At 46.7% G+C, this 24,887-nt stretch overlaps 2 protein-coding genes across 6 annotated transcripts in view; one reads left to right on the forward strand and one right to left on the reverse strand.

Moving 5' to 3' along the window:
- The window catches only part of RIPOR3 (RIPOR family member 3), a 75,740-nt gene that overhangs the window by 41,961 nt on the left and 8,892 nt on the right, over positions 1-24,887 (reverse strand). For 4 of the 5 annotated variants that reach the window (XM_065565970.1, XM_005286235.4, XM_065565974.1 and 1 more), the window contains exon 2: positions 8,297-8,425. In XM_065565970.1, coding sequence (XP_065422042.1) covers positions 8,297-8,397 — 101 coding nt within the window. In that variant the 5' untranslated portion in view covers positions 8,398-8,425. Of the gene's footprint in view, positions 1-8,296; positions 8,426-20,206; positions 20,328-24,887 lie in introns of those variants that run through there. The other variant, XM_065565971.1, reaches the window with a different exon arrangement.
- LOC135975346 (uncharacterized) lies at positions 1,785-4,315 on the forward strand. Its single transcript, XM_065565980.1, has 2 exons — positions 1,785-2,415; positions 3,234-4,315. The coding sequence occupies exons 1-2, from the start codon at positions 2,025-2,027 to the stop codon at positions 3,695-3,697; spliced, it is 855 nt and encodes a 284-aa protein (XP_065422052.1). The 5' UTR covers positions 1,785-2,024; the 3' UTR covers positions 3,698-4,315.

Here is a 24,887-nt window from a genome sequence, read left to right on the forward strand (position 1 = left end):
GTGTCGTTGGGTTGAGTTGAGTTGAGGCTCCCTCAGCTTTTGAGTGCTGAGTAAATCCTGGATTGGACACACCTGGGGAAATGACAAAAATCTGAATTCTAGAGGTAGCCCATGAATTATACAATGGGCCACCATAAAGAAGGTGCATGACACTCCAGGAGTGAGGAAGGATGGTCTGGGGATTGGTTCTAGCTGTGTCACAGGCTTGCTCTATGACCCTTGGGTAGGTCCTTCAGTTAGGTGCCTAAATACTTAAAAGGAGCTGGGCTTTCTGTGTCTTAATTTCCCCATTTTACAGTTGGGAATAACAATATTTATCTCCCTTGCAGGGTGTTGGGAAGGTAAGTAAATTAACATGCCTAAAGCATGTTGAGAGCTTCAGATAGAGGCTGCTGTAGAAATGCAACATATGGTCAGTGTATGCTCAGAAGGGAGTCTGCCTGTGATCTCCTACTGTGTCATTCTAAAGAGCTAGTGAGGGAGCTTGTGAAGGGAAAGGCAATGAGTAAATATGTTCACTTTGCTGGGGAAAGTCCTCGGGTGTTTCACCTAGCAATGTCTTGCTCTTAACACTTAGTATTGTCTCAAAATACTTTCCTAAATGTCTGAATTCTCATCCTTGAGCAAAACTTTCCTCTATTGAAAGAGTTAAGAGGCAATAGGAATTTGCAAATAGGAAAAAAATGCATAAAGGCTGATTGTTTAGAAATGCTTTACAGCTGAAAGTAACAGAGCAATCTTAGGGGAAATCTAAACTTGCTTATTTGGAGCTTTCTTTGCCTGCTGGAGGTGATTTGGTTATAGAAACAGCTGTTCAACTCTTTTCCTGCTAGACTCCTTCCCTGTAAGAACTCCCACTATGTATGTCAAGCTCAAATCCGTTTATGTAATTTACTGTCTGTGTTTTTCTCGACAGTTTAGTTATCAGTGTGACTTTAGACATCTGACTTATGGTAGGACTATTATTATTCAGGTTCCATAATGAATTTCATGAATTCATGTGCAAAGACTTCCAGATTAGGTTACCAACCTGTGTCAGGTTCTCATTTCAACTCAGAATTTTATAAATGCTGTGTTTGGTGACAAGGTTAATTAGTTTGTTCAGTGCTTTGAAAATACAAAGAGCTGTATAAGAAGTGCCAGGTGCTTTACTGAGATACAAGCAGTTACTCAAGAATTGCTTTAAGAAGTGGAATACTTTTAGTGACATATTTTTTCAGCACTTCTATATGATTCAAATCAGTTCCCTTTTGGTATTTTTCTGGCATATGTTGAAAGCCAGAGCTGATGATAATCTTCCATTTATATAGCATTATTATCCTAAAAACATTTCACAGATTATATAGGAATCACTTAAATCAGCACAGGAACACGAGCCACTCTTGGGTGGAAGTGGCAGCTATTTAACGCTACCTAGCAATGTTACCCAATAATTTAGAACAAGCAGTAAGGAAGATTACTGGGCCACGCTGCTGATAGGGTCCTGGGACTATGGCCTGGTCTACACTACGGGTTTAGGTCGACTTTAGCAGCGTTAAATCGATTTAAGCCTGGACACGTCCACACGACGAAGCCCTTTCTTTCGACTTAAAGGGTCCTTTAAACCGGTTTCTTTACACCACCTCCGACGAGGGGATTAGCGATAAAACCGGCCTTTGCGGGTTGGAATTGGGGTAGTGTGGACGGAATTCGACGTTATTGGCCTCCGGGAGCTATCCCACAGTGCTTCATTGTGACCGCTCTGGACAGCACTCTCAACTCAGATGCACTGACCAGGTAGACAGGAAAAGACCTGCGAAGGTTTGAATTTCATTTCCTGTTTGCTCAGCGTGGAGAGCACAGGTGACCACGCCGAGCTCATCAGCACAGGTAACCGTGATGGAGTCCCAGGATCGCAAAAGAGCCCAGCATGGACCGAACGGGAGGTACGGGATCTGCTCGCCATATGGGGAGATGAAGCAGTGATAGCTGAACTCCGTAGCAGTAAAAGAAATGGAAAAGTATTAGAAAAGATCTCCAAGGCCATGAAGGACCGAGGCCATAACAGGGACACACAGCAGTGCCGCGTGAAAATTAAGGAGCTACGGCAAGCTTACCACAAAGCCAGAGAAGCAAACGGAAGGTCCGGGGCAGAGCCGCAAACTTGCCGCTACTACGCGGAGCTGCATGCGATCCTAGGGGGTGCAGCCACCACTACCCCAACCGTGTGCTATGACTCTCTCACTGGAGAAACACACAGGGAAGACGGTTCGGGGAACGAGGAAGATGAGGATGGAGGTACTGTAGGTAGCTCACAGCAGCAAGGAAGCGGAGAAACCGGTTTCCCCAACAGCCAGGATATGTTTGTGACCCTGGACCTGGAACCAGTAACCCCCAAACTCACCCAAGACCCTCAGGGCACACAGGAGACCTCTGGTGAGTGTACCTTTGTAAATATTTGTAAACATTACACATGGTTTAAAAGCAAGCATGTTTAATGATTAATTTGCCCTGGCAATCGCGGCCAGTACATCTACTGGAAAAGTCTGTTAACGTGTATGGGGATGGAGCGGAAATCCTCCAGGGACATCTCCAGAAAGCTCTCCTTTATGTACTCCCAAAGCGTTTGCAAAAGGTTTCTAGGGAGGGCTGCCTTATCCCGTCCGCCATGGTAGGACACTTTACCACGCCAGGCCAGTAGCACGTAGTCTGGAATCATTGCATAACAAAGCATGGCAGCGTATGGTCCTGGTGTTTGCTGGCATGCAGACAATATCCATTCCTTATCTCTCTTTGTTATCCTCAGAAGAGTGATATCATTCACGGTCACCTGGTTGAAATGGGGTGATTTTATTAAGGGGACATTCAGAGGTGCCCGTTCCTGCTCTTCTGAACAGAAATGTTCCCCGCTGTTAACCACGCGGTGGAGGGGAGGGGTGAAGTGATCATCCCAGAGAATCGTGTGTGTGGGGGGGGGGGTTTACTTGTTTGTGCCGCATGTTAACCGGGAAACCGCAGCCCCTCCTTTTACATTGAAAACCCATTTTAAATGGACAACCCAATTCATCCTTGATATGGGAAATGTGCTGCTGTTTGAAACCTTTCCCGCATGTTAAGAAGGTTAAAAAAGCCAAAACACTGTGGCCTGCCATGGCTGCCTGCAAGCCGAAATATGCGACCTTGTAATGAAAGAGTGTACCCATTGTTCTCTAAAATGTGTCTTTTTTAACCACCTCTCCCTTCTCCTCCACCAGCTGCAAATGTTTCTCCTTCGCAGAGGCTAGTGAACATTAGAAAGAGAAAACGGAGGACGCGGGACGATATGTTCACGGAGCTGCAGATGTCCTCCCACGCTGATAGAGCACAGCAGAATGCGTGGAGGCAGTCAATGTCGGACATGAGAAAAGCACAATATGAACGAGAGGAGAGGTGGCGGGCTGAATGGCGGGATGAAAAGAGCAAGTGGCGGGCTGATGACGATAGGTGGCGTCAGCTTGCAGACAGACGGCAAGAGTCAATGCTCCGTCTGCTGGAGCATCAAACTGATATGCTCGAGCGTATGGTTGAGCTGCAGGAAAGGCAGCAGGAGCAGAGACCGCCGCTACAGCCCCTGTGTAACCAACAGCCCTCCTCCCCAAGTTCCATAGCCTCCTCACCCAGACGCCCAAGAACATGGTGGGGGGGGCCTCCGGCCACCCAGTCATTCCACCCCAGATGATCGCCCAAGCATCAGAAGGCTGGCCTTCAATAAGAGTTAAAGTTTTAAAATGCACTGTGTCCTTTTCCATCCCTCCTCCCCCACCCATCCCAGGCTACCTTGGCAATTATCCCCCTACTTCTGTGAGGAACTAATAAAGAATGCATGAATGTGAAAAAACAATGACTTTATTGCCTCTGCAAGCGGTGCTCAAATTGGGGAGGGGAGGGTGGGGTGGGGTGGTTGGTTTACAGGGAAGTAGAGTGAACCGGGTCGGGGGGGGGGGGGTTTGGAGGGTTCATCAAGGAGAAACAAACAGAAGTTTCACACAGTAGCCTGGCCAGTCACAAAACTCGTTTTCAAAGCTTCTCTGATGCGCACCGCGCCCTGCTGTGCTCCTCTAACCGCCCTGGTGTCTGGCTGCGCGTAATCAACGGCCAGGCGAGTTGCCTCAACCTCCCACCCCGCCATAAAGGTCTCCCCCTTACTCTCACAGATATTGTGGAGCGCACAGCAAGCAGCAATAATAATGGGGATATTCTTTTCGCTGAGGTCTGAGCGAGTCAGTAAGCTGCGCCAGCGCGCTTTGAAACGTCCAAATGCACATTCCACCACCATTCGGCACTTGCTCAGCCTGTAGTTGAACAGGTCCTGACTCCTGTCCAGGCTGCCTGTGTACGGCTTCATGAGCCATGGCATTAAGGGGTAGGCTGGGTCCCCAAGGATCACGATAGGCATTTCAACATCCCCAACGGTCACTTTCTGGTCCGGGAAGAAAGTCCCTTCCTCCAGCTTTCGAAACAGAGCAGAGTTCCTGAAGACGCAAGCATCATGTACCTTTCCCGGCCATCCCACGTTGATGTTGGTGAAACATCCCTTGTGATCCACCAGGGCTTGCAGCAGCATTGAAAAGTACCCCTTGCGGTTTACGTAGTCGGTGGCTTGGTGCTCCGGTGACAAGATAGGGATATGGGTTCCGTCTATGGCCCCGCCACAGTTTGGGAATCCCATTTCAGCAAAACCATCCACTATTGACTGCACGTTGCCCAGAGTCACTACCCTTGATATCACCAGGTCTTTCATTGCCCTGGCAAATTGGATCACAGCAGCCCCCACCGTAGATTTGCCCACTCCAAATTGATTCCCGACTGACCGGTAGCTGTCTGGCGTTGCAAGCTTCCACAGGGCTATCGCCACTTGCTTCTCAACTGTGAGGGCTGCTCTCATCTTGGTATCCTGGCATTTCAGGGCAGGGGAAAGCAAGTCACAAAGTTCCATGAAAGTGCCCTTACGCATGCGAAAGTTTCGCAGCCACTGGGAATCGTCCCATACCTGCAGCACGATGCGGTCCCACCAGTCTGTGCTTGTTTCCCGGGCCCAGAATCGGCGTTCCACGGCATGAACCTGCCCCAGTGACACCATGATTTCCACATTGCTGGGGCCTGTGCCTTGTGAGAGGTCTATGTCCATGTCAATTTCCTCATCACTCTCTTCGCCGCGCTGCAATCGCCTCCTCGGCTGGTCCGGGTTTCGCCTTGGCATGTCTTGGCTCTGCATATACTCCAGGACAATGCGCGTGGTGTTCATAGTGCTCATAATTGCCGCGGTGATCTGAGCGGGCTCCATGTTCCCAGTGCTAGCTATGGCGCCTGGTCAGAAAAAAGGCGCGAAACTAGTATCTGATGGACCAGGAGAAGGAGGGAGGGCCGAGTGACGACATGGCGTACAGGTACAGGAACAGGGAGAAACACAAACAACTGTCACACAGAATGGTCCCCCCAAAGATTAAACTGAAAACCCTGGGCTTAGCAGGCCATTGATTTCACGGAGGAAGGAGAAGCAAATGAATACAGAACAAATCTATTTTGTACATCTTAAGCTGGCAGCCGACGGTGCAGCATGAGTGATAGCCTCTCCAGTACGATGATGATGGATACCAATCATAATATACCATCGTCTGCCAAAAGGCAAGGGGCTGCTGCTGTGTAGCAATGCAGCCCCACGTCTGCCAGCCCCACGTCCGCCAGCACCCAGCATCGCCCTCGACCTCTTCTGGGTGCTTAGCAGACAATACTGGGCAATTGGCAGAAAATAGTATACTACGACTGGTAGCCATCATCATCGAAACAGTAGCATGTCTGCCCAGGTGGCCATGATTGACAGCCACTCCAGTACGACGACGATGGGTACCAGTCATAATATACCATCGCCTACCAAAGGGCAAGGGGCTGGTGCAATGCAGCCCTACGGCTGCCAGCCCCACGGCTATCACTCATGCTACACCGTCTACCGCCAAAAGGCAGTTAGCAGCTGCTGCTGTGTAGCAATGCAGTCCCACGTCTGCCAGCACCCAGAGGACATATGGTGACGGTGAGCTCAGCTGAGCTGAGCGGGCTCCATGTTTGCCGTGGTATGTTGTCTGCACAGGTAACCCAGGTAAAAAGGCGCGAATCTATTGTCTGCCGTTGCTGTGACGAGGGGGGAGGGGCCTGACGACATGTACCCAGAACCGCCCGCGACACTGTTTTGCATCATCCGGGCATTGGGATCTCAACCCAGAATTCAAAGAAAAGGCGCGAAAGTAGTATAGTATCTGACGGACTAGGGGAAGGAGGGAGGGCGGGCCGAGTGACGACATGGCGTACAGGTACAGGGAATTAAAATCAAGAACGGTGGCTGTGCATCAGGGAGAAACACAAACAACTGTCACACAGAATGGTCCCCCCAAAGATTAAACTGAAAACCCTGGGTTTAGCAGGCCGTTGATTTGACGGAGGGAGGGGGAAGCAAATGAATACAGAGCAAATCTATTTTTTACATCTTAAGACGATGGTGCAGCGTGACTGATAGCCCTCGGCAGCTTTCTGCGTGCTTGGCAGCAAATACTGGGCGCTTGGCAGTTAGTGTATGACGATGGTCTTCAGGCCTATTGCACGATCGGCTGCTCGGGGAAGACTCTGCTAATGTGCGACGACCCAACTTGTAATAGGACGGCTAACAGTCGTAATACACCATCTACTGCCAAAAGGCAAGCCCCACGGCTGCCAGCACCCAGATCGCCGATGAAGGCTACCAGTCTACTGCACCGTCTACCGCCAAAAGGCAGTTAGCAGCTGCTGCTGTGTAGCAATGCAGTCCCACGTCTGCCGGCACCCAGAGGACATATGGTGACGGTGAGCTCAGCTGAGCTGAGCGGGCTCCATGTTGTCTGCACAGGTAACCCAGGTAAAAAGGCGCGAATCTATTGTCTGCCATTGCTGTGACGGGGTGGGGAGGGGCCTGACGACATGTACCCAGAACCGCCCGCGACACTGTTTTGCATCATCCGGGCATTGGGATCTCAACCCAGAATTCCAAGGGGCGGCGGAGACTGCGGGAACTGTGGGATAGCTGTGGGATAGCTACCCATAGTGCAATGCTCCGGAAGTCGACGCTAGCCTCGTACTGTGGACGCGGTCCGCCGACTAGAGCACCTAGAGCATTTTATGTGTGGACACACACAATCGGCTGTATACAACCGATTTCAATAAAACCGGCTTCTATAAATTCGAACTAATTTCGTAGTGTAGACATACCCTGAGAGAACTGGGTCTAGTCCCAGTTGTGCCACTGAACTGCTTGTGACATTGGGCAGTTCCCTTGATCTTCTCTTCCTCTGCACACCCTTTGTCTGTCTCGTCTATTTCAGCTGTAAGAGACCTACTCTGTCCCTATTATAATGGCAGCCTGATCTCATCTGGGGCCTCTAGATGCCATTTAATATAAATAACTGTAGGAGGAATTTAGTTGCACTGAATGTAATTACCTCAGTTAGATTTTAACCAGGACCTAGAACTAACACCCCGGTTCTACTGAAAAGTGCCATGAGATTTTTAAGGACTATAAGGAGTCAGGAAGTTTTACGTCGCCTCTCATAGATGGCATTGGCACAAGCATGCTAGTCACTACCACACTGCTGGGAGAGGGTTGTTGCTTCGGTACAGACTCAACGCTTCAATAGGGGGGTTCTTCCCTCTAACACCAATGCTGGCAGCATTCAGTGTTCTCTTTGGGATCCCATCCAAACATGGATCTGTCACAACCCTGCTTCTTGTGTGAGATGTGAGCAGCTCCCTTTTAATTCCCATGCATGTCCTTTTAAATCAGTATCTAGCAGCAAGTTCGCAAAATAGATTTTGCAGGTATTTCTTGGTAAGTACAATTTTGCCCTCAACACACCAGACCCATTTTAGGGGAACTCAGCTGTGCTCTTCCTGCCAGATGGAAGAATGATTCATACAGTCTGACCTGCTTTTGACTCTGCAGAAAGATTGGGGTGACAATGATAACGATAAATAGTACTTTAGACGTATCTTTCATCCCAAAGCAGTTTGCAGCCTACAACTGATATGCAAACAATAAGCAAAGGTTGCTTCAATCACCACTGAAGTGCAGCCATCCCTAGACCACGGTGAAATAGCTGTTTAACTGTGCACAACAACAGACTCATCTGTTTAGGACAAAAAAAAGTAAGGCACACCTTATGTAGGGAGGCTTTAGGTTGGCAAGAAGTGTTGACCTGTGTCTAATATCTGACTGCTCAGGATGCATGTATTTGTTTTCACTTTTTATTCTACTTACGCTAACTTTCTGCTTTGCACCGTGCTGAATCCAGCAAAGGAACAGCTCCTGCTGATTCCACCCCCATCGCTGGGAGAGACAAATGTCAATTTCACTGACATGATGACTGGTCAGGAAGTCTGTGGCCTCCTGAAATAAACAGAAAAACAGATGAGTCTAAACCTGCTTGGCAGTTCAGGCTGAGCCAGTGCTGGACTGCCGGGAGGAGAAACCACTGAGCAATGCAGCAGGCACTAGAGTTGCTATAAGAAAAGCTTTGTCTGCTGAACACATTTTCTGTCACACAATATAATTAATAAACAACGGTGTCATCTGAAACACACTCACGCCTTCAGGTATTTGCTGATCTTTTCAGCAAACTCTAGACCTCATCGTATAAGAGGCCAAGCATCCTCAACCGCTGCAGAAGCCAGTGGGGCTGGAGGGCTCCCAGTGTCTCATGCAGTACTTCCTACAATTTGCAACAGCCCTACCGTCGAAGAAGGAGGTTGATGCAACCCATGTACTTCCAAGTCAGTCTGGGATACCAGAACAGGACTCGGGCCCCAGCCCTGCAATCAGAGACATGAAAACAGAGCCCTACATCCATACAGAGCCCCACAGAAGTCAATGGGGCACCACATGGATGAAGCGTGCACACACACACACACACATGTGAATCTAATGGCAGGATCGGAGCCCTCGTTTGTGGTGCTTGAGCCCATGGCAGAACCTCTTCTTCCATCAGTAAAACTCAGGCTCATTCTCCCCTTCTGGCGAGTTTAATTTCCCTGGGATCCCTCACTTCTGTTTCCCATCAGTCATACTCTTTTGTTTCCTGGAGAATTATGTTCTCCACTGTATATGTATAGAATTCATACTGTAATACAAGTAACAGACACATCCACAAAACAGCTGTAGAAAATCATCCTAGGCAGTTAATATACAGAAGAATTCCCCTCCCGCCCCCCCACAGGCTGGTGTAATGTAAACACCATAGCTAGCAGCTTTGCTTTCTTTTTTTAATGGGGCCATGAAGAGGGCCAAACCCTGATATCTTCTCTCTGTTCTTACTCTCTCCTTACTCAGGCAAAACTCCCATTGAGGTCAGTGGGGAATTTTTGCTTGAGTAAAAATGCATCCCCTTCTGCAGAAATATTCGCAGGAGAGGAGAACGCCTCATGGATTTGTGACCAAATTACTCCATGGGGGAGAGGTATGTGCCTTGCACTGTGGAATGAGTTCCAGAGCCAAGATCCCTGGAGCTCAGTGTGCCTCTGCTCTGGCTCTCGCCTCAGTAGCATGGCTTCAATTAATAGCACAGCAGTCTTGGAGTCCAGAGAGCAGGATTCTATTCTCGGCTCTACCCAGTGACTTGCTGTGCAAATGCAGGCATGGTACCCAACCTCCCTGTACCTCCGTTTCCCAATGGATGAGGAGGATGACACTTCTCCTCCTATGTAAAGCACTTGCGCTTCCCAGGAGGAGTGAGAGATTTTGAACTTATCTCCTGAATTCTAGGCTAAGCTAAGAGTCTTCCCAGTATAAGGCCTCTAAGTATTATTATCTGCAGCAATAGTAACTATATAAATAGTTCGCATAACGATGCCCGTGTATATTTTTCCATCTGATCATTTGAACCTGAATGAGAAGTGATCATTTTATTTTACCTGCAGTTTTTCAGCTAATTGTTGCCTCTACTTGAGTTCTACGACTTTTAGGTCCCTGCATGTTTCACTGGCTTGTCCAGGCTTTGGGGAGTTCACGAGTAAGCCAATGGAAAGCAGTTGAAAGGTGTTAGAACAAGATCCAACAGTCAGGCAGTGGGGCCAAACAGCATCTACTTTTGCAACAGCCACTCAGACAAAAGGGCCTGGGCACTAAGTATCTTTTCTCTTAGTACATTTAGCGCCACAAGATCTCAGAGGATCTGATGCAACTCCTAGTGAAGTCAATGGAAACCCTCCCACGTGGCCCTGTTAGGTGTGCCCCAATCACACTTTAAACAGACAGCACGGGGCTTTTAGTTTCTTTGGCTGTAAGTGGGCGTCTGGTGGCCATCACTGTGTTTAAGGTTGCATTACAGCTTTCATTCTTGCCTGCAGTTTTCAGAAGCTCATAACTCTTTGAACAATCACCCCATTATCGTGATCATTGGGCTGAAATAAACATGCAACTTACTGAAAAATGTCATTGCCTAACAAGTCATTAGAGGAAGAAACAAAAGGAATGGCTTTGTGGTTATTGCCTGCATACCCCATGAAAGCTGGACTGGAGTCCTGGGTCCAGTCTTCCGCTCCTTGGGGTTGGAAGTCTGACAGTGGGGTGGAGGAGAACCTTGCCTTATTTCATTTACTCCTCAAGCCGGTTTGGTAATGGACATTGAAGAGCTCTTAAAGGGAGATTTGCAGACTTTGAGGGAGGGGGTAATACACCACAGACAAAAGGAGGGAGGCTTGTGGGGGTTGGAAGATTGTGAGAAGCCCCATGCAGGCAGGACTTGCAAGTCTGAGCCCCAAGTTCAAAGGGCTAGGAAGTGTGAAACTTACAGATCCCAAAATCACACTTGATGCTGTAACTAAACTACTCTTCAAAAAACCTTGGGCCTGATTCTCTTCTCATTTATACTGGTGTAAATCAGGTGACACTATTGAACTCTAAGGAGTTACACTCGTGCAAAGTGAATATAAATGAGAGGAGAACCAGGCCTTGTGACTGTCATGATCAGCCCTGAACTTATTTAAACTCACGTGGGCTCAATTCTCAGCTGGATTGAGTATGTCCCTTTAGTTACAACATTTAGGGTTATGTTTCAAAGAAATTCACTGGCAGGATTTGCAAAAACAGAAGCTTTTCTCATCAGAATAAAAGGGAACTGAAATAACCTCAGAGAAAACATTAAGGGGGTGGGGGTATCTTTATTTACTTTGAAATAACTGTGATAAAGTCAAATCATCTCATGGTACAAAAAATGTTTACATATTTTTGGTGGTGACTCATAGCTCAGTTCACACTTCTGACTACAAGGTCTTAATAGGATATCGTGGTAGCATCTTTTTTTAGCAGGGAGGATTTATAAGCACAGTTCTCTAGAGCGAGGCTCACAGAGTTTTGCAAGCCAGTGTGTCTATATAAAAGTGCTGAACTGCATTACAACTGCTCCTGGAAAAAAGCACCTGGCCATATCTCAAACCAGTTCCTCCCTCAGGTTAGGAGTGACTCAGACAAGGACCTCCAGCAAAACTTAGTTGAAAATCAATCTCAGACGTTTACTAACCTGGTAATCTCTGCTGGGTGGGTCAATGTCTTCAAATCTCAAAATTTTGGGAGTTAACCCTTGGGGTCAGACTCAGAGGTACTTTCCCAGTCCCAGAAAGCATAAAATGGGATGACAGCGGCTGACTGGGGCCCAGCACATGTAAAATATTTGACATCAGACCGAACGTAAGGAGCAGGCTGCTGGGTGATGGAATTGTTAGGGGAATACATCTAAGGCCAGTAGAAGGGCTGGGCTGAGAGGAAAAAGGACAGGGACTGAGAGTCTAAGTAGCCATATTTTGATGGGGCTTAAGCAAATCTCCCAAACTGTCAGAGATTAACTCAGTCAAATGTTAAGTGTCTGATTTTGCTGCATTGAGATTCTAATTCCCTCAAAATAAATTTTGTATTTTTGATGTAAGGGAAAGCGAATAAGCTAATTTGTCCCAATTTTAACAACTTGCAATGCCACAAAGACACTTTAACACTGTGCTGCACCGTTCTCATATAACCAGGCTATAGGGCCAAAGATTCAACTATACTCAGCAAGAGGTACTAAAACTCAGCTCAGGTTGCCTGCAGTACTCAGAATCTGTTAGTATTAGGATATTCCTAAAGCCAAACTACCCTCAGCCCCTGCAAACAAAAACCTGATTTCTGTTTGTGTTTATGCCTAAACTTTTCCGACCCTAGTCACATACTTGCTTGTTTCTGGGCACAACAGTTTCAACAATTTTATGAGGAAAATATGACTCATTGACTTCTTGCAAATATTTCTGCTGATGTTTTGTCCTTTTAAACTAGTAGTTATGGTTTTTTAAATGACTCCAAGAAATTTATTTGTACTCATTATACTATCGCTAGAGAAGGCATTAGTGCCTGTATAAAATAGTAAAACATCCCATTTCTGTTAATTAAAACAAACACACTTGCTTCCATTTAGTGTATGTCTGAAAATAATTGTATTTGAGTTTTGCTTCCTGCAATAATTTGTGGATACATATATTAGTACTTAGATCTCTCCTGACCTATTTGTACCAACATATCAGATGGCTACTCATATAATTAATAAATATTTGCACCCACTGTTCATTGCATGCAGCAAAATGTGGGCTCAGCTATCTACTGCTACAGAACACTATCCACAAAAATGGAGGCCAGGTTGAGCTCAAGATGAATATCAGGCCTTAAGTCTGAACATCATCTCAGATCTCTAATAGGTATAGATTGAGAAAATTCTGTACCATCCTTCCATAATGTTGTAATATGAGACACAAGTGACTGAGTAGACGATGTGTTATGTCACTGGTCTACTTTGTCTTTTACTTTGGATGTTAACTTTGTTAGACACATAGTACCCAAAAACCATTTTTATTTTTTGGTCCTACATAGATCACTCTAAATTTGTCATATACTGCTTGATGCTTACTTTCCCCTCTCTTTATTTTGATTACTATTATTTATTTATTATTTCTAATCAATAATTTTGCTTTAGCTGCATAGTACAGGCATTGACTGGGTAGGATACACGAGGTGCTCCCTTTCTTCAGGTTTGTGAAAGACAAAGGGAGTTATTGTATTTTGTCTTATCACAATTTAATCCTTTTATGCAGTAGCCTCAAGTGTGCCCAGCACTTTACATAAGGACCTATGGCCCTGATTCTGAAATTGGATCCACATATGCCAACCCCTGTGCCCATTTGGAGGCTGTCAATGGAGCTTCACATGAATCTGCCTACAGTACATGGATCAGACTGCAGGGCTTATGCCTGCTGCATGGTGGCCAGACAAACTGTGCTGGCGGGAATGGTTTCTACACCATTTTAACCAAACTCAATCTCCACTGTAGATGGAGCCAAAACTAAGTAAAGAGAATGAATTACCTTCTGAAAATATCTAGTCTACACCTAGAAAAGGTTTGCCAATATAGCTAGCTATACTGGCAAATCCACCTACTAGAGGTGCAGTTTTACTGGCAAAAATGTGTTTTTGCTGGTATAGCTTATCCCAGTTCTCAGAATGTAATAAGCTATACCAGCAAAAATCTTTTTTTTTTTGTGCCCCATCCTCTTGCTCCCACATAACTGCATGTACACTAAAGCTTTCACTAGTATAAAAATGCCATTAAAAATCTCACCCCGTCCAATATTATTCTACTGTCAAAGGTTTCTAGTATAGACCTGGCCTACATCTCCTTTTGCAAACAGTGCTTTGTTTTGCTCTAATCACATTCATGTGATCAAAGATTGTTTTCTCCCTCTCATTAATTGAAAAGCTTGGGAGCAATGGACTCCAGCACATTTTGTAGAGAGACTACAGGCCTGATCCTGCACCACTGAGTTTAAGGGAAGCTTTGCCATTGACTTCAGTGGGTGCAGATCAGGTGCTAAATACACATCCCTAGATTTAGGGCCCAGTCTTGCAGTTCTGGACTCATGAGTAGCCTCACCTAAATCCCCATGTCTACTGATGTATGACAGCTTCAGAACTCGGCCATTAGTTATTTTGAAGGTACACCTCTACCCCGATATAACGTGACACGATATAACACGAATTCGGATATAACGCGGTAAAGCAGTGCTCCGGGGGGTCAGGGCTGGGCACTCCGGCGGATCAAAGCAAGTTCGATATAACACGGTTTCACCTATAACACAGTAAGATTTTTTTGGCTCCTGAGGACAGCGTTATATCGGGGTAGAGGTGTATATAAAAAGCAAGCAAACTAAACAAAGAATTAAGGCTCCATTTTACATACAACATAGTGTTAAATCCAGTGGGAATGTACACACTACATGTAATCTCTGCTCTCAGGCATTCTTTAGAGAGATCACTGACCTCAGTAGCAATGTCTCTTTCACTAGATACTTTACTGGATAAACATTCCAAATTTATGATTAAAAAAACTTAACTTTTCAACTTTCCTTTTAGATTATTACCCAGTTATGGCAATAAAATTGTTAATGTCAAAACTAAAGAACCTTTCTCTAGTTATTTTTCTAGAGCTGGAAAGGCCATTTTAAGTCCTGGAATGGGAATGTCATCTTTTTAATCCTTTCTCATAGGGCCATTTTCACACAGCATTATGTATACTGCATACAAATGGACTCCCTTTCCTCAAATGTATACTTGCCCTTGGAAACTTACAGAAATAAGGAAGTGTAGGACAAGTGCAGAAAGGTCACATGCCATTCAGTCTTAGTCCAGAAGGTCTAATTGATAGACATCATTATTTTGGCACTGAAGCTTGTTGTCTCAGACTGGCAAGCAAAGCATGAACCCAGGTTTCCAAGACAGCTGGAGATAAGCCATCCTTACAGACTTCCACAAAGAGCTTGTAAAATGTACAGTTTTTAATTCTTGTTTTTGGCTTTTAATCAAAGACTGATATAATCGCTGGAGCCAATGAGAGCAGAGTTAGCACAACACTGAGAGCTTTAGAAAATCCCACCCCAATCCATTCAAAGTTTTGCATCTTGCCTCTAACATGTTGAGGATCAAAGTCTGCTTCTTCCCCTCTGCACCTTCTCCACTCCACACTCCCCAGGAGCATAATGTGACATGGGCAGCCGGACTGGCCCAGGATGCGGGGAGCCTGTCATAGACCTGTGCTTGGCAGCAGCTTTGCATGACCAAGCTAAAGCTGTTCGGAGAAAGAAGGTATCCAGTGGCTCTGTGACTACACAGATTCACACCCCTTCATGCCCTGAGGCTGAGTAGTGGATACAGGGCAATTTTGCTACAGATCCACAGCTTGTAAGGGGAAGATTTTGTTTTTACATCCATACCCACACACCTGCTACTGTGGAACTCCCTGTCCCATGAAGGTTTCACTCAGGTCCTAACACCCTTCTAGGTATAGGGTAACATTTTCAATAGTGTCCAGGAAACATAGGAGCCTAGGGGCAGGTCTTCACTACGGGAGGGGTCGATTTAAGATACGCAAACTCAGCTACGCGAATAGCGTAGCTGAATTCGACGTATCGCAGCCGACTTACCCCGCTGTAGGGACGGCGGCAAAATCGACCTCTGCGGCTTCCCGTCGACTGAGCTTACTCCCACCTCCGCTGATGGAGTAAGAGCGTCGATTCGGGGATTGATTGTCGCGTCCCAACGGGACACGATAAATCGATCCCCGGGAGGTCGATTTCTACCCGCCGATTCAGGCGGGTAGTGTAGACCTAGCCTAAGTCCCTTTTTCAAAACTGTAGAAACCCAAGTGTCATTGAAAGTCAGGATGACCTAGACTCCTAAGTGCCTAAATCATATTGACTTTGAGTTGGGCCCCTAAGGGCCTATTTCACTTTGGCAAATGGAACTTAGGCAGTTTTGAAAATTTGACCCATAAAATATATTTAACCCTTAAATATCTATTTTAAAACCAAAGATCTGAAAATCACTTTCCCCTTTATGCCTCTCACTCAGGCATATTTAAGAACACGTTAGACTGGTTTATCATACAGCTTAGCCCCACCCACATTGCCTAGCTTCAGAGATTAAACCCAGCTCTGAGGCCAGAGCAGATGGGGCCTTACACAACTTCCGAGAGCCAAATTCAGGACTCTGTGTTTGCCCTGCACCAGTGCATAGCATCACAACCAGCCCCCTCAGACAGCTATCCCTGGGCTCATATGGCGTCTGTGAAATAACCAGCTACTGCAGGGAAAAAGCACAACCATGATCTCAGGCCCAGCCTCTCAAGGACAACGTGACCTGCTTTTCAAATAATGTATTCAAAATGCATCGCATTTCTAATTGGCTTCAGTCTAAGCACATAAAGCCAAATTCTGCTGCCTGTGACACTGGTGTGAATCCAGAGTCAGTGGAATTACTCCAGATTTACACTGCATTCCCTGACAGCAGAATTTGACCCATATTCAAACAACGATCTGGAAATTATTTTTCAGGAGTGGGGGTGTAGCTGTTAGTTCTGAGGTTCACTTTGACTCTCCCCCTAGTGGCAGGATATTAGATGGTTGAAGCAGAAAAGAAAAGTTACAGGCCACATGCTGGTTGTAAAGCTCCCACTTCTTCCAGCCAGACTGTTCACCAGAATCAGGACAGGCAGTAAATCCCACTGTTATTTTTAAAATGCTTTTGGAATATTATGGCAAGAATCGGTTTGGATTTAACCACAAGCCCTGTGCAGTTTAGTTCCCTCCCCGATATGTGACATGCTCATTCGTCCACATGTTGAATTGCTTCCTGCAGTATGCGGGGTGGCTTCATGCCCGCCTGTATCAGGGCTCTGCCCGTGGCACTGAGGTGTCGCTGTGAGGCTGCTCTAACGCCCTTCCTTGAGTTTTGCTTTCTTCCCCAGGGAAAGGCAGGGAACAATCCATCCATTACCAGCTGATTTACGAGCTCAGATCCCGCTGCTTGCTCCTCTGGTTTCAATTTCAAGCTTGATGACAAACTTTAAAGCCTGAACCAGGGATGCTGGAATGCACCAGGCTCTACACGCTAGCCTGACTCATAGCTTGTTCTGCTTTGGCAGAATCGGAGACTGCAGTTAGAGGGAGTCTAATGAATACTTAAAAAAAAATCCTACCAAGAGAATAAGCAGATGATGTTGAGAAAGTGAACTATTTACAAGCAACAAACAGCCCTTTCTAGGTCTGATAAGGAAAGTCTGCCTAGCACTGATGCACCAAATTCTACAGCCACTGCCACAGATAAGCTTCCCTTTGTCAACTGGGAAATCCTGAGTATTTCCATCGAACATCTGTCCTGTAGCACACTTCTCCTTTCCTCCCACCCCCCATTAAAGCCGGTACAAATGTAATACACAGGCTAAGTGCATGTGATTATGTCTCCCTCTAGTGGCTGGTCCCAGAGACTAAAACAGCCTACTATTTACTCAGAGCTAAACTTCCCCTGTAGCTCTACTATGAAAGCCCTGGGGCTTTAGGGCTCAGACTCTCCCATTTCTTTTTAACCCCTGCTGGAAACCATGGTGATGTAATGTACCATGGGCACCTACATACATGTGCATGCACACTGCAGCCAAAGAGGATAGGTATGCCTAAGCAGTAATGAAGTTTGATGTTCAACAGCATGAGGTGCCTTTAAATATCTCCAAGAGGCCAGCTCTGCAAATCACAGTGTATGGGAATTTCTACCAGGACAGACTTCTGGCAATATAAGAAGGAGCCATTATACTTCTCATTTAGTCTTGTCATAAGGAAACTAGCCTCCCTTGCTAAGGACTCGGGTCCAGATTTTTAAAGGTATTTAGGTGTTGTTGCACTCAACATCATAATGCCTAAATCTCATTTTCAAACGTAACGCAGGCACTTTGGAGTCTAAATCTCATCAATAGTCAGTGAGATCTTGGTTTCCTTTTGCCATTGAGATTTAGGCTCCTAAATCAGTTAGGCATTGCAATGATGAGCACAGCAAGGCCTAAGTACCTTTAAAAATCTGGATCTTAGCCATTATACCAGCCACATGACCCAGGCTTTAATCCCTCAAGTACCCCAGGACATTTGATGTGATGGGCAACTAGTAGGGCCATGGGAGATGTGGGATGTACAGTACATTCTGCCATTCCACTCTTGCTCCCTAGAAAATAATGAGTCTGATAAAACAGGGTTAGTCTCCAGAAGCACATGGCAGATAGAGAAATAGAAATGAATACAAAACATCAGGTCACTGGGAATGGAGTTACTCTATAACTTCTCTTTGTCGACATCTAAAGCTAAATTATTTCCATAAGGCACAATCCAGTGAAGTGCTGAGTGGTGATGGAGTTACACAAAAGAGGTAAACATTTTCACAAGTGATTTTGGGTGCCCAACTTGAGTCACCTTAAAGAGGGCTGATTTTCAACAAGTGTTGAAAACCCACCCTCTGCAAGTTAGGTCCATTTAAGGCATATCAAGTTGGGCACTCAGAAGCTAAGGGTCCCCCAAATCATTAGTCATTTTTGGAAATTTTGCTGGGGACAAATTTGGCCCAATATCTCTTAAGATAAACAGGCAAGGCTTGAAAAGTTATGATTTCTAATGAATTAGGGGTGGAGAAGTCTAGTCATTGCTGTCGCAGTACTAATCTCTGCCATTATGTTCTGCGTAACCTGTTTTCTCTGCTGACACACAAAGGCTCCCCAGCCATGGTACCTTCCTTACATGGGTCAATAAGGATCTCTGCCAATACAAGGGTGTGTTTGTGTTTTTTGCCCTTTCATTTATATCACACCAAAGCACTGTTCCTATGCAATCTTGGCACACAAGCTTCTGCCATTTGTAGCCCATAATCTCTTATGCCATTACTTCCTGATTTTATTTGGTTTGGTTTGGTTTTTAATGAGATGAAGTTTGCAAATGCCCCACTCCAGCTCTTATAAACCATTGGTCTTAAATGGGCAGATGTAGAGATTTTGCAGAAAAAAAACAGTCAGTAACCACACAGCTCTACTTAGAAACAGATGTTTTACCCCCTCTAAGCTGAACTAATGAGGCAGGAGTTTGGAAAGAACATGCCAGATTCAGTCAAAGTTCTGTCCAGAGAGCCGCACAAGCATAGTACCTCCAGACTAGGTGGCATATCCCCAGCTTGTGCAAACTGTTACAGTTCTGTTGACTTCAATGATCTGCCCCTTTGAGTCCTAGATCACATCTAAACTAGACTGCAGGCTCAGCCACAGTGAACTAAATGCTATTTGCCTAATTTACAAATGTATCCCATTGGCATATTTCATGTAAATAAGGGAAGCAAGGCTTGGTCTTGTATGGGGAACATCACTTCAGTAAACCAGATCCTCAGTTGGTGTAAACTGGCATAGCCTTATTGAAGTCAATGGAGCTATCCTGATTTATACCAGGTGAGAATCTGGCCCTGCATCTGGTTTGCATTTAGCAAGCAAAACAAGGACTCCAAAGCCTATTTTTCAAAGCAGATCATCTAGGGTCAGATGCAACTAAAACTCTGACTGGCTATAGAAATCTGGCCAAACGTAAAATTCTTTAAACTACTTGTGTGTGTAAGTGGAGGAATTGTGGGGAACTTTCCTGGCTTCTGCACTACCCCGGTGAAATGGGCTAGCGGAAGGATCTGAGTCCTCGCTCCCACTTCCTTTACCCAGAGGCCCCCCTGCCCTCGAGGACTCCCCTTGCACTCTCCTCATAACCCCAACAAGGCTGAGCCCAGGATTCCTGGGGGGGCTCAACCCCCAACCTTGCTGTGGTCACCTCGGTCAGGGGCTAGGGTGTCCCCACTCCGAGGTACTCTCTCTGCACTGGATGCTTTCCTGACCCACTGATCATTACATACGATTTAAAGCAATACAGTTTATTTAATTAACAATTAGTTTAAAAAGGAATAAGGAAAAATGGGAAAGGTTAAAGGAAACACATCATCCCGCTCTGTGGCAGGGAACATTACAAACAGTGTCTCTGGAACGTCAGGGCAGTTCACAGTCTGCTTCTTGTAGGTCCCAGGCCTCCTTCTCAGGCTCTCGCTGTGCTGCAGGGATGCTGCGGGTTGGACACTTGCTCTGGCGGTGGCCACACGCTCTCAGGTTCTAGGTGGCAGGACCCTTCTTCCCAGCGTCGCCCCCGCCCTGTCAGGGTTACGATCCCCCTCCAAGTCTGGCCTGCAGAGCCTCTTGGCTGAGGCGTCTCCCTGTGCTGGGCCCACTGCCCAGGGTCCCCATCGCTCTCCCCTGCTGCTCACCATACCCGGCTCCGGACTGCTCCACTCTGCCTCAGCACGGCGGCGGCGGCTGCTGCTCTGCCTTCACCTCCCTGGGCTGCTTCTCTGGCCCGTCTGGCTCTGGTTGCTACAGCTCTCCTCCCAGGGCAGGTCTGCTCTCTTTGGGCCGTGGTCTGGCTTTGGGGCTGCAGCTCTGCTCCCAGCAGCGTAGCTTGGGCCCCTGCTCTCTCCTTAGCTCAGCCCCACTCTGTCTGACCCAGGCAATTCCAGCTCACACCGACGACCGGACCCCCCCCCTGACCTCCTGACTCCTTGATTAGCCTGCCCACCCTGTCAATCAGGCTGACCTGGAGCGTTGGCCTCTCCCCATTGCCCCTGGGGACTGTCAGTCTCTGGGTCCTGATTTCCCATCGACTCTTCCCCTTTCAGTGCTGGGAACTAGCCAACCAAAACACCCACACTGAATGTTAGTAAGGGGATAACAGTCCCCTTACATGTGCATCCGTTGGGTCTTAAAATATAAAGTATTTTCTGCTTCTAATATAGCAACAGGTAACGTTTCCAGGATCACTACCACTCTGCCCAATCTTGCTCCCAACAAAGTCACTGGGAGCTTTGCCATAACTTCAATGGAAGATCTCTGTAATCATAATTTGGCTTGCACACTGGAAAAATGCATTAGTTATGGGCTTCTGTAGAAAAGATGCCTCACAATTTTCCCTCAGATTCATAGTTAGAGCCTGCCTAAAATCCATCCAGGATCTGCCTTTATAAATTTCTTATTGACTGTTCACTAATACTGTAGACTGGGACTGACTTTGACAAGAAATACTGCCTGCTCCATTAGCATGTAACAACAGCAAAAGAAATATACAGCTCTGTGAGGGTGAAGGAGAAGGAGGATGGGAAGGGAACAGAGTCTAGCACAATGGGGCCCTGGTTTTGGATTGGGGCATCTAGGAGGTACCATAATATAAATGATTAATAATGAAAATAAACATTGGTTGGCTCAGACCCTTTTTCTACTCCTTACCCAAGAGCTTATTTTTGTGATGGATGTAGCTAAACAAGGCCCACTTGAAAGAATGCTTAATTGCAAACAATCCACACAAAATGAAATACAATTAATTATATCTTAAAGGTGATACAGTAACTCCTCACTTAACGTTGTAGTTACATTCCTGAAAAATGCGACTTTAAGTGAAACGATGTTAAGCAAATCCAATTTCCCCATAAGAATGAATGTAAATGGGGGGGTTAAGTTCCAGGGAATTTTTTTTTTTTTTTTTTTTTGCCGTACAGTACAGTACAATAGTTGGGAGGTGCCCCCGCCTTACCCCACACAGGCACAGCCCACTGGCACTGGAGACAATGAGGCAGGCAAGGAGGCTGAAGGTGCTATAGGCTAGGAGAAGCACATTGCGCAGCTGCAGCGGCAGCTTCTCCTATTCTGCAAACACCAGGGGCGGGGGGCTCAACCCTCAGCACGCCCACACCACCTCTTCCCGCAAGCCCCCACCCTTAACCTGCCTCTTCTCCCCCCCCCTTATCCCCTTTACTCCGCACGCCACGTCTTCGCTCCTCCCCTCTCCCTCCCCTGCCTCCTGCCTGCGGCAATCAGCTGGCTTGCAGCGTTCAGGAGGCAGGAGGGAGGGGGGACGAGCAAGGACACGGCGCAGGCTCCGCCTCCCTCCCCTGCCTCCTGAACACAGCAAGCCAGCTGATTGCCGCGGGCAGGAGGTAGGGGAGGGAGGGGGGAGGTGCGCCGCATCCTCGCTCCTCCCCCATCCCTCCTGCCCGCGGCGATCAGCTGGCTTGCGGCGTTCGGGAGGCAGGGGAGGGAGGGGGAGCCTGCGCGCTGAGTCCTCGTTCCTCCTCCCTCCCTCCTGAATGCCGCAAGCCAGCTGATTGCCGTGGGCAGGAGGCAGGGGGAGAAGGGGGAAGGCACTGATCCGTGGGATCTGCTGACGGGTGGGAGGTGCTAGGGGGGGCATAGGGGAGTTGATGGGGGGGGGGCTGCCAGCTGTGGACAAAGCAGGCAGCCAAATGACGTTATAGCGAAGCATTGCACAACTTTAAATGGAGCATGTTCTGTAATTGAGCAGGGACGTAAGATCGAAATAACGTTAAGCGAGAGGACGTTAAGTGGGGAGTTACTGTACACTTAACAAGATCTTAAAGCATGGTGACTTGGGAAGCAGCTGCTAAAGGAATATTATCTATCGGGAGGCAAGGAATGGCCAGTAGTCAGGTAAAAAGTTATTTTTAAAAATGTGCCTCTGTTTCTTTTTGAAGTAAAGAGACCTGAAAGATTTGTTTTTAATATGTTTTTATTCTGTTCTTTATTTTTAACTAGAAATTCAAGTCTTGTCTAGTCTGTTAGTTCTGGAAGGACATTACAGGCTCCAAAAGAGTAAAATCTGAGCAGTTGTGAGGGGTCAGTCTTTTTATAATTCTTTGCAGGGTTGTTTTGTTTTTGTTAATATCTATTTCACTCAAACATCTAACACACAGTTGGGAGAAAAGATCTCCTTGTGAAAGATTGACCACCCTTTGCATATTCAGGTAAGCGCTGAGAAAAGTTCCCCATGCTATTTCTCTGGTCCTCCAAGGAATCCTCTAATAAAAACAAGAAAGACAAGATTTGATGTGCCTGATACTTCCAAGGTTATAAAACAAAATGAAAATAAAACTTTATTGAAAAAACTTTTTGGGACTTCTTTATATATCAAAGAGAAGCAATATAGGGCACAATTTCCTCCACAGATTCCCATTAAGAAGCAAAGAAATGGTAACTGACCTCATAAACTATCATTTAAAAAAAATCCTAGTACACTGGAGAAAGAATTAGTTTTCTTGGGGTCATTAACCACTGTGACAGGAAACTGGACTGGAAGCAAGGAATTGGCTGTATAGGGCCTCATCAGCCAGCAAATACTCTTCTGCTTATCAATGACTACCAGTGGCAAGGCGACTGCCAGAGATAGGAAGTTCACATGGGTGTCAGACTCTTCTAATCATTTTATCAGTATAAATCACCCAAGACCCAATTTAAGAAGAGTCTAAGCACAAGAGAGAAGGACAAGAGAGAAGCACAAGTTACAGAGAAGGAAGGAAGGAAGGAAGGAACATAACTGGTAGTGCTGGGTAGAGGTTGCTGGCAAATGGATACAGTGTTTTCAGCAGTGGAACCAACTAGGATCAAACCACCTAAAACATTTATTTAAAAAGTTGAAACTATTTTTAATGTACTTTGAACTACTATGGGTATCATTAGCATAGACTATTAAGGGAATGTACTTCAAAATGGCCTTGAATTTTGTGCACACAGTTGATAGCACCTTTGTCCCCAAAGGTGGAAGGGATAGCTCTGTGGTTTGAGCATTGGCTTGCTAAACCCAGGGTTGTGAATTCAATCCTTGAGAGGGCCATTTAGGGATCTGGGGCAAAAGTCTGTCTGGCGATTTGTCCTGCTTTGAGCAGGGGGTTGGACTAGATGACCTTCTGAGGTCCCTTCCAACCCTGATATTCTAAGTCCTTCACTATCTATAAACCCAATTCTTAACTCCTTTCAGTACTCAAAACTCTCACTGCAACCAACAGTTATTCACAGTATGGTCATTGTTTGGCTTTTTAAGAATCCATTCTTAGAACTTGTCTACAGTAGAAAGTTTTGTTTCTTTAACAATACAAGTGTAGTTTTGAAAGGTGTCAGAGCTCTGCACATTACAGCTCCTGCTCCCAGTGTTATAAGGGTATAAAAGTACCTATATCTATATAGCTTAGGGCATGTCTACACTAGAAACACTATAGAAGTACAGCTGAAGTGCTGCAGCTGTGCTGCTGTAGCACTGTAGCCTAGACACTTACTACAGCGATGGGAGGAGTTCTTCCATTGCTGTAGTACGCATAGGCGCCGACTCCGTGGTTGCTCCGGGGCTGGAGCACCCACGGAGAAAAATTGGAGGGTGCTCTGCACCCATCGGTAACTCCCCATCCCACCCCCGCCCCCCAGCTCACCTCCGCCTCCTCCCCTGAGCGCGCCGAGTGCCCGTTTTTTTTCCCCCTAGCTCCCCAGTGCTTGCTGCCACAAAACAGCTGTTTCACACAGCAAGCGCTGGGAGGGATGGGGAGGAGGAGGAATGCAGCGTGCTCGGGGAAGAGGCGGGGCTGGGGCGGGGATTTGGGGAAGGGGTCCAATAGGGGCAGGGAGGGGGCGAAGTTGGGGCGGGGACTTTGGGGAAGGGGTTGGAATGGGGGCAAGGCAGGGGCAGGGAAGGGGTGGAGTTGGGGCGGGGGGGCGCGAGCACCCACCGGCGCTGGGGAAAGTTGTCACCTATGGTAGTACATCCACCTCTCCATGAGAGGTAGTAGCTATAGCAACAGAAAAATTCTTCCATTGACCTAGCTGGGTCTATAGTGGGGGTTTGGTCAATCTCACTGCATCATACAGGGTGAAAAAAATTTGACAGTCCTGAGAGATGTAGTCAGGGGCGGCTCTAGCTTTTTTGTCGTCCCAAGCATGGCAGTCAGGCTGCCTTCGGCAGCATGCCTGCAGGAGGTCCCCGGTCCCATGGATTCAGCGTACCCATCGCCTAATTGCTGCTGAATCTGCACAACCAGCGGACCTCCCGCAGGCATGCTGCCAAAGGCAGCCTGACTGCCGCCCTCACAGGGACCGGCAGGGCGCCCCCTGTGGCTT

The sequence above is a fragment of the Chrysemys picta genome, chromosome 13 (genome assembly GCF_011386835.1).
Source record: "Chrysemys picta bellii isolate R12L10 chromosome 13, ASM1138683v2, whole genome shotgun sequence".
In the NCBI taxonomy this organism is placed as follows: Eukaryota; Metazoa; Chordata; order Testudines; family Emydidae; genus Chrysemys; species Chrysemys picta.